The sequence below is a fragment of the Oryzias melastigma genome, linkage group LG21 (genome assembly GCF_002922805.2).
Source record: "Oryzias melastigma strain HK-1 linkage group LG21, ASM292280v2, whole genome shotgun sequence".
NCBI classification, from domain to species: Eukaryota; Metazoa; Chordata; class Actinopteri; order Beloniformes; family Adrianichthyidae; genus Oryzias; species Oryzias melastigma.
The window spans coordinates 10,891,139-10,900,621 of NC_050532.1; the positions used below are offsets into that span (position 1 = coordinate 10,891,139).

Here is a 9,483-nt window from a genome sequence, read left to right on the forward strand (position 1 = left end):
GAAATTATTTACACCTTTAAAAAATACTGCTACTGCTGTTTTTAATTTACCCACGGTCTATACATCCATTAATTTAAAAGATGCAATCATAAGTCGAGGAATCCATTTTTTAAATTACATTTTAAAGATATTATTTTTGAGGAAGGTGGGCGGGACAAAGCCTGACAAATCAAATTGAGGCAGTAAACGCACCACGACGTCAAAATATTGGATAAACGTCTACATCCGCCGAAGGCAGCCCTGCACCCAGGATCTGAGTACAACACGAGAAAAAACAAGTTGTCTTTGTAGTATTTCATAAAAGAATACTGTCATTGCTTGCCGCTACGTGTAAGTTAATCTTATAACTCTTGCAGTTGTTTTATTCCACAGTTTAAAGTAATACCGTTGGCATTATTTTTTTTAATTTACGTAATCACGCTGCCTTGTTTTTCTTTTTTTAGTAGTAAAGGTTTGGGCCTGACTATGTACTGGGCTTAAAGGAAGGATGCAAATAGGATATATGGTTATCAAATAAAAAATAGACTTCAGAAAAAAAATCTAGTGGTTGACACTATATTCATAAAGCGTCGTAGTCAGTTTAATTGGTAAATTAATTGATTCTGAAGCGTTGCATTGTGCTATAGTCCAATACTAATTCAGAAAATAGACCAATCCATTGTTAGATTATATTAATATTTAGAAATAAAGTTTTCTGTTTTAAGTTACATTTTATGATTTAGATTTTTTATGTTATTTTACACACATATAGTCTATTTTAGACATACAGTATTCACTTTCCATAGTTAATTCTATATTTGTTTACAGAAACTAGATGGCTTGTCGATCCTCTGACCAGATAAATAAGCCGGTCTTTCCTTAGGGGAAAATAAGTATAATAAATATAGTTTAGAAAATAATGGGGATGCATTTTATTTAAGCTGTTACATGTTAACCAGATAGCTATAAATGACTGCAATTTAAGTTTCTGGTGTTTGTTTCAAATCCAGACTTGCAGTTGAAAGTTTGCCAGAAGACAAAGTCCAGCAAGATTACGCAAGGTGCTAATATTCAGACTCGTCTGTAATGAAAAGTGCCACCGCTGCAGTTTGCTGGAACACCTTTAACCTTTGAAGCAAAAGATGTCTAGAAATGTTCTGCAAGCGCCTCATATGTCTGATATGTTGATAAAATTGTCTAAATTAATCTATTTTGAGGGGAAAATGGTGGAATTTTTATGAAATAATTCATGTTTAGATTAAAGTTAGTTAATTTTTTTTTCTTTCTGCATATACTTTAGGTAGTTTAAAGTGTATTTTGACTCAGTTTTTCTTGTTATGAATCTTATGAGTTATTCATCAAAAGCATCAACCCATTGACAAAGTTTAAATAGCTTGAAGTTGGATTCATTTTTCTTGAAATATTTTCAATTTAAGTCCCAATGCTGTGACTGTACTTTAAGACAATGCCCCCTAAATGGATGAGAAACTACATAGATGTGTTTTTCTGTCCACAGACCAGAATGAACGTGGGTGTGGCTCATAGTGAGGTGAACCCCAATACTCGAGTAATGAACAGCCGGGGGATCTGGCTGACCTATGCGCTGGGCGTTGGAGTTCTTCACATCGTTCTCTTGAGCATACCCTTCTTCAGTGTTCCTGTAGTGTGGACTTTAACCAACGTTATACACAATTTTGTAAGTACAATACTTAAAAAAATGCAAATAATCTTTTGTTTGTCACACATCTGGAATGAGACATTCATTGACCAGTGTCAGTGTAGTTCACTGGGATTGTGTGTCACTATCAGTGTGTTACGGTGTTATCAGCAACAGTCAAGGTCATGGATAGCCGGTTGTCTTTCATCAGAGTGTGTTTGCTTTATAGTAATAGATCGATTAAATCCCCTTTATACCCTTTGCAATGTAAAATTTCAATTTGATGTTAAATAAATAAATAGTATTTGTATTTTGATATTATTTATCATATTTTGAGCTTATCTTAGTTTACCTTTTTAGCTCTTGAGTATGTTATTAAGATAAGAATGCACATTATCAGATTGTTTTCTACACAAAGAAACAAAGCTGCATCAATTCTATTAGCATTTGAGTCAAATTTCAGCATTTATGGTGACTTAGAGGGGTAAAAACGTGTTATTAGAAAGCAATACCATTAACCCTTTAAAGACACAACCAAGACTAAATCTATTCAACCATTTAACACTGTAGCTCCAGTGTTTATGTTCTTTGATTTACTGTAATTTTTTAATTGTTAACGCACGTATCCCATCTTTACCCAGAAGTGAATGGGATAGGCTCCAGCAGCCCAGTGACCTCGAAAGGGGTTCTGAAGCTGGAGAGATGATGGTTTTCTTACTGTGCTCTACTGTTTGGTTGAGCAGACAGTTAAATGGTTAATATTAACTGGGTAATTGAACCAGTCTATGAATAATATTCACTCATACTTCAACTGTTCTCTTTGCAGGGAATGTATGTCTTTATGCATGCTGTGAAAGGTACACCTTTTGAGACTCCAGATCAGGGGAAAGCCAGGCTTCTCACCCATTGGGAGCAGCTTGATTACGGCGTGCAGTTCACCTCGTCTCGAAAGTTTTTCACCATTTCGCCAATTATTCTGTGAGTATTAAGATCCAGTTCTGACAGTATCGTAAGATTGGAAATGTTCAGAAGTTGCCAAATTTAAAATATTAGCATCAGACTCATGATTTTCTTATTTTTAAGTAATTTGTTTTTTCAACTAACTTGTTGGTTTTTTTTTTCCTAGATACTTCCTTGCAAGTTTCTACACAAAGTACGACACAACGCACTTTGTCATCAACACTGCCTCACTTTTAAGTGTCTTGATCCCCAAGCTGCCGCAGCTGCACGGAGTGAGGATTTTTGGCATCAATAAGTATTAAGCTATTGTGAATGCTGTGCCTCTCAGCAGTAGAAGCTTGTTCCTGTGTCGTCTGTACCGCTGATTAGTGTGTAAGGACAGCCAGATACTTCAGGTTTAAAGAAAACACAGGAGTACTTTGTATTTGACAGAATGCCACAAGCATTACTAACTTATGTGAATATTTAATTACTTTTTTTGGCCTGCCTACATCTGGGCTGGCCCAGGTGCTGGTGAGGACTTTAGTTTAATTCTTTATTTTTCTTTCCTCTGTCTTTATGTTCACATAGTGACTCAAAATTGTGAAATGTAGTCACTCAGATGTTCCAATGTATTTTTCAAAGAAGTTTACTTTGTAACGGTATGGGCCCGTGGCTCCCTGTTTATTGGTACACTCATTAGGTAATGGGTGCCAAATGTTTAGCTAAGTCAGGAATATAATCATCCTCCTTATTTGCATGATTCTCTTGACAAGTGAAACATTTATTTGTAACTGAGTAAGAAAGTCGTTTCAGTTTTTGTGAATTTATGTCTTGTGTGTAGAAGAAAACATTGTGACGTTAATTGTTTACTCAGGGTAGTCTGCAGCGTCTACGTGTTCATCTTAGGCCTGTCGATGCCCTTGCTAGATTAAGACTTTTTGCTATAACCAAGGCAGCTAGCTCTGCTTTGAGTAGCCATTTAGGCCACAGTGGTATTTCTTGTTAATCTTATTAAAAATTGTGACCTCAGATTCTCTAGTTTCATTCCTTATTATGATTCTACTGCTCCTTCCAAATGTTTTTTGGCACATAAAAACTGAGTCACACTTTGAGTGATTTAGGCAATCTTGGTATTAAAACGTTCAGCTTGTTTAGGACATTTCTGCTTGTAGTTTTGGTGTTGATATATTTAATGGTTTTTAATAGTAACTCAATGTATGTGTTTTTTTTTTGTTTTTGTTTTTTTTTCAGCCCCAGTGAAAAGGAAGGGTTCTTCAAATCCGTCAAAAATGTTGTGCACTTTTGAAACTTAAGCAATCTTGTTATACAAGTGTTCAGGACATTCCTGCTTGCACTTTTGCTATTCATATATTTTGCTATTTTAAAAATGTTACGCAATGTATGCAGTTTTTAGTCCAATAGAAGAAATTATTGAAATAGCTGAGCACTTTAAAACCCATGCAATCTCGTCATCTAATTCCTGATTGATACTTTTGGTGTTCATGAATTTTACGCATTTTAAAATTTTATTACATTTTTGTTGTTTTATCAAGAAATTCTTAAAAGACTTCTGCATTCTGAAACCTTTGCAATGGCTTCAGCATCTTCAGCGACCACATTCAGCACAAAGCATTCAGACTTTTCTAGGTTTCTAGATTGTTAATGCAGTTTCCATGAGATTTTATCCAACACAAACAAATGACAAACAAAAGATTCTGAGCTTTGCGAGACATCAGAAGTAATGTTGAATCTAAATTAAAAGAAACAGAAATTGTAACAATTTATTTCAATATTTTTAAAGAAAACAGCTGGTATAAAAACTAAAAACTGCCAATAAAGATTGTATTTATTTTGTTACCTAAAGAAGGCTTGTAAAAAAACATTTTAAAGCAAACAAAAGCTTAATTTTTCACATCAAACTTGCTTTTCTTCAAGATTTTGATCATTAAGATCCTCACATTGTTTACTCAAGATCCCCTTGTAGACTTCGAAGCGATGGTTCAAATCTCTCTGCGTGTGGATTTTAAATTGGGTTCCGAGTGCGCCGTCGGCTGAGGCGGTCCCGTAGAAAACTCGACCGATGCGGGAGTGCACCAGCGCCATGGCGCACATGACACAAGGTTCCCTGGTGACATAAAGGTCATAGCCTGTACATATGTAAGGCTTAGCTCCTCCCTCTGACTGATCTGACATTTCTTGCTTTTTAGCGGCGTTTGGCAAACTGAACTGGCATGCAGTGTAACGGTCATAGCAGTATTTTCCGCCGCCCTGGCTCCGAGCCACGAGGTCGATGCAGACCATGACAGCATGGTGTAAGGGGTGGTCCCGCCTGCAGTCGTGGCCAACTGCTATGATCCCGTCCTCTTCAGGGTCAACGACGACCGCCCCAACGGCCTCCATCCCCAGCTCTTTAGCGGACTGTGCAGCAGTCAGGGCAGCTGTCATGTATGTGTGCATTTTGGCTTTTTCTTTGGTGCTGAAGAGCTCCCCTCTCAAGGCCACAGTCACATGTTTGTCTTCGTGAAACGACGTGGGCCAATATTGGCTCGCCAGTTCAAACTGAGGTCGGGTCAAGGGCGCACGAGCAGGAATCCTGACCAGGAAAGGCTCGCCCAACCCATCCCATTTAGCTCCACTTGAGGGTAGCAGAGAGTCTCTGCTGACTGCCTTCACATCTGGAGCTTCACTGATCAAACACAGGAGGACTTCCAGAGGGTTCTGGCTGCCCTTGTCTCTGCAAGCACGTACCCTCTTGAGATGCTGAAGGCCAATCAACGGGTAGAGGCGATTCAGCTCCCCGATAATTCTTGACGTCTCTTTCTTGTTGGTAATGGGTGCAGCAAAAGCTTCTATCAGCTCGATGTCTTGCGACTGAGAGTCGGAGAGTACGGGAAAAGCATCCCAGGAGTCGGTGTCACACACCGACCCTTTCCAGCGCTTCGCCTGTGGCTCCATTGTTTGGATGTCCTCCTGTCAGCACATTTGCAGGACAGAGCATATGGTCAGAAAGCCTTTTACTTGTAAGTTTTTAAATCATTTCTATCATTTTTTTCAATTTTTTATTTGTTATGATTGATGAAAAAAAAAACATTTTTTCTGAATTTTTAATCTTAAATTAAACCTTTTTAGGAAGAAATGTTAAGCTGAAACTACAGTTTTTATTAGTTTAAAATAAAAATACAATTACTATGTAAAAATAAAGAGTGTTTCCTGCACGACAAACAGCTCATGCCACAATTAGGATATATATATATATATATATATATATATATATATATATATATATATATATATATATTTAAACACATAAACAGAAACTGGTCAGATCTGTCATGTTTAGAAGTTTAATTTTATTTATTCATGTTGCCAGGTTTTAATAAACAGTAATCTTTGAAATCTGACAAAAAAATTAACTCCAGAACAAAAAAAACAAAGTTTACAAAGTAATTTTTTAAATATTGAAATATTATTCAACAAAACATTTAAATACTGGCTGTTGATGTACATTAATGATGCAAAAATATCAAAACTGCCAATAGTTTCTATAGAAAGACTGTAATACAGAACACTTATTGTCTTTTATAAAAGTAAGCATACTGAAATAAAAATATATTGTTCATATCTTGCTAATTATATGATAACTGCAATGTTTTGAATGATAAAGATTTTTTTTCTAATATTACACACCCCCAGGTACAAATAAATTAACTTGGATTAAAAAGATAAGAATTTCATAGCCAACAGACATTTGTTTTTACTTCCTTTAAGAAATTATTCAGCCTTGGAAAAATGTGTAATCATTTTTATAATCTACATCAGTTAAGACTATTGATTTTTGGAATGAGCTGATTTTAACAATGAAGACATATCTCAATGAAGCAACATTAAAAATAAAATTTACTCAACAGAAATATTTTAAGAAGGAAATTATTGTAGATTAAAACATTATAAACACTTAAAACTACATGTGCAATTAGAGCACTCCCAATCCGAAATGAAAATTCACTTGGAAATAAAGTAGCAAACTGAGGTTTTATTCATTTTCTTCCCAGCATGAGCTTCATTTTCATAACTTTGGGGACGTGTCTTATCGTGAGTGACACTCTAGTGCCTCGAGTCAGTGTCTCCCCAAGCAGGACACCGGTAGAAGACAGGTTCACCACCTGCTCCGTCAGCAAGTCATGAGTCCGTCCTTGAATGCCATGAAGAAGGTGCTGGTACATTTCATCCTGCAGGATTAGGAGGCTACGCGGCATCACCAGCAAGGAAAGCAGGTAGCGGTTGTCTTCAGTCTGTGGGGTTTCTCCTTCCCTGCAGCTAACAGGTTTGTAGAAGTCCAGGAGTGTGTGAGAGCCCAGGCTGATGGTTGTGACTGTGGGGTGGTACAGCGGGCCGTCCTCGTGTGGCATAATGCCTTCCCCTTGTTTGTACTCATTAACCAATACGTGGTTTGCCGTTTTCCCACCAAATGCACCTAAAGAGGATATTTTTTCACAGTAATCCTGGAGCCAGTCAGGGATCTTCTCTGCCACCATCCCTCTGGGATGAGGTAACCCTCCCCAGTTCTGGAGTCTTCTACCAGAAAGTTGGGTCCACTTTGTTTTTGGAGCTTTGTAGACCTGCTGGAGAAGGTAGGACTCCTCATCTTCTGTTATGAAATCTGGGATGTAATAGACGGTTTGAGGCGCATCCTTTACAACAAAACGCTTCAACTCCTCCAAATTACAAGTAGGGGATTCCATGCCTCCTTTAGGGAAATTCAAATAAAGCCCTAATTAAATTCAAATAACAGCTTTTCTCTCTCAATAATAATAAAAAATACTGTAAAAGCGGCTAATTTGGGGGGCAAGAGATTGAAATTAATGGAATAAACATGTACACACTTTAGAAAATTGATAAAAGTGACTGTTATATAAATGTAAAAATCTATAAATATACAATAAACACGAAAAGGGATAATTTTTTTAACAGTTGTTAGCGAGTTTTAAAAGTACAGGAAGTACAGGATGTTAAAAAATACATTTCTGCTGCTCGTGAAGACAACACAGCTTTTCACACAGAAACAGAAACATCCTCATTGACTTCCGTTTTAATGGTACTGCTCCAGCAATAATCTTTTTATTGTTTCGTTGCTGTCAATGAGCAGCGAAAAAGTATGAAGCTTACCTCTGTATGCATCAATTTGTTCGATAAAAAAAGAGAAGCCGTGTGGTGGTCAAACAACCTGGCAACACGACTAAATGCTTGTCCGTCTACTAAATGTGTCCGTGGGGCAACATGTTTAACTTATTTTGAGCGTATGCAATTTTCTGTTAAAGTTACTTTCAAAATATAACTATTGTGTAGATTAAGAGGTTAACTAATTTTAAAATACATTTTTTTTACGGCTTACTTTTTATCTTTTGATTTGATTATGATCAATGACACAGTCGGACGTATTTACATGTAACACAACCATTGAGTTGAGTTGAAATCGTGGTCGGAACTTTCACAAAAAGGATAAAATATACAAATATACAAGTGGAAGTGCTTTATCGTTTCTCTATGTTTTTACGTTAGTATTTTTATTTAATAATTAATTTTATCTCGTGCTGGCATGTGATATATTTTCTATATACCTTGAATCTTTGAATTTAAATAATGCTGCCTGCTTACACAAAAATCATGTGGAGACTGTTTAATCGTAGACGTTTATTAGATATTAAGTCTTTGACTAGAAAGGCACACTACTCCAGACTTGTTTTGGGCATTGAGACGAGCTGTGATGATACTGGGGCTGCTGTTCTGGATGAAACTGGTACAATCTTGGGAGAGTCTCTTTATTCACAAAAGGAGGTACATCTGAGGTGAGGAACTTAGTAAAATCTTCATTAAAATTGACATTTTTTGACAGATATTTTCCCCATTTACAGGACTGGTGGTATCATTCCCACTGTTGCACAACAACTCCACAGAGAGAGCATTGAAGTTGTGGTTCATGAAGCTCTGGAGAGGAGTGGAGTGGCCCCAAGCCAGCTTTCAGCTGTGGCCACAACAGTAAAGCCAGGCTTGGCCCTGAGCTTGGGCATCGGCCTTGAGTTCAGTAAGAAGTTTGTGAGGAAGCACAACAAACCGTTCATTCCCATTCACCACATGGAGGCCCATGCCCTGACTATCAGAATGCTCCAGCCCGTGCCCTTTCCTTTCCTGGTCCTGCTTGTTTCTGGTGGTCACTCACTTCTAGCCGTTGCTCGAGGAGTTGACGACTTTCTGCATTTAGGTCACACGCTGGATGAAGCTCCAGGAGACACGCTGGATAAAGTAGGTTCATTGCTTTTTGACCATTTTCATAGTATTGTAAATATAAGAAAGCACTTAAATCTGTTTTGTAAATAATTTACAGGTAGCAAGACGCCTGTCCCTCACAAAACATCCCAACTGCTCTACGCTGAGTGGAGGACAAGCGATAGAACTTCTAGCAAGAAGTGGTGACAGAAGAAAGTTCCCTTTCAGGACACCGATGGGGCGAATTTATGACTGCTGCTTTTCTTTTGCTGGACTACGCAGTCAAATTACAATGTCCATCATGAAAAAAGAGGCTGAAGAAGGTATTTGAGGAAAACACAATTTTACTGAATTCTTATTATACCCAATTTATCAAGGATACCCAACTTATAATCAATCTTTATTGTAGGAATAGAACAAGGTACACTTTTGTCCTGCGTAAATGATATTGCAGCTGCCACACAACACACAGTTGCTGTTCATCTTGCAAAACGAACCCATCGTGCCATCTTATTTTGTAAGGAAAATGGCCTTCTGTCATCTGAGGATCCCATTTTGGTAAGTAAAAAATTCTATTAAAAATATAACAAATATGTAGCCATGTGTGGATTATTCAACTTGTACAATGTCAACCAATAAAA

General features: G+C 37.3%; 3 protein-coding genes across 4 annotated transcripts in view; 2 read left to right on the forward strand and 1 right to left on the reverse strand.

Annotated features, from left to right (window-relative positions):
- Positions 1–51: 51 nt before the first annotated feature.
- On the forward strand, positions 52–3,609 carry ormdl1 (ORMDL sphingolipid biosynthesis regulator 1). Of its 2 annotated transcripts, XM_024286759.2 has the most exons (5): positions 190–330; positions 990–1,040; positions 1,496–1,675; positions 2,463–2,614; positions 2,763–3,609. In XM_024286759.2, exons 3-5 carry the CDS (start codon positions 1,502–1,504, stop codon positions 2,896–2,898), a joined length of 462 nt encoding a protein of 153 aa, XP_024142527.1. In that variant the 5' UTR covers positions 190–330; positions 990–1,040; positions 1,496–1,501; the 3' UTR covers positions 2,899–3,609. The 2 variants fall into 2 exon arrangements, with proteins under 2 accessions (XP_024142525.1, XP_024142527.1); XM_024286757.1 differs by lacking the exon at positions 990–1,040 and having other exon boundaries at positions 52–330.
- Positions 3,610–4,374: 765 nt separating this feature from the next.
- Positions 4,375–7,826, reverse strand: adat3 (adenosine deaminase tRNA specific 3). The gene is made up of 2 exons (XM_024286756.2): positions 7,745–7,826; positions 4,375–5,548 (listed from the first exon to the last, which is right to left on the reverse strand). Exons 1-2 carry the CDS (start codon positions 7,754–7,756, stop codon positions 4,493–4,495), a joined length of 1,068 nt encoding a protein of 355 aa, XP_024142524.1. The 5' UTR covers positions 7,757–7,826; the 3' UTR covers positions 4,375–4,492.
- Positions 7,823–9,483, forward strand: part of osgepl1 (O-sialoglycoprotein endopeptidase-like 1) — a 3,154-nt gene continuing 1,493 nt past the window's right edge. Inside the window, exons 1-4 of the mRNA XM_024286755.2 lie at positions 7,823–8,424; positions 8,491–8,878; positions 8,961–9,165; positions 9,252–9,400. Coding sequence (XP_024142523.1) covers positions 8,219–8,424; positions 8,491–8,878; positions 8,961–9,165; positions 9,252–9,400 — 948 coding nt within the window. The 5' untranslated portion in view covers positions 7,823–8,218. The remainder of the gene's footprint in view (positions 8,425–8,490; positions 8,879–8,960; positions 9,166–9,251; positions 9,401–9,483) is intronic.

Bases quoted from the DNA above. Each gene is read 5' to 3' on its own strand.
- ormdl1 (XM_024286757.1), top strand. From the start codon at position 1,502: ATGAACGTGGGTGTGGCTCATAGTGAGGTGAACCCCAATACTCGAGTA. The intron at 1,676-2,462 runs GTAAGTACAATA...TTCTCTTTGCAG, and splicing joins CCAACGTTATACACAATTTT to GGAATGTATGTCTTTATGCA. The intron at 2,615-2,762 runs GTGAGTATTAAG...TTTTTTTCCTAG, and splicing joins ACCATTTCGCCAATTATTCT to ATACTTCCTTGCAAGTTTCT.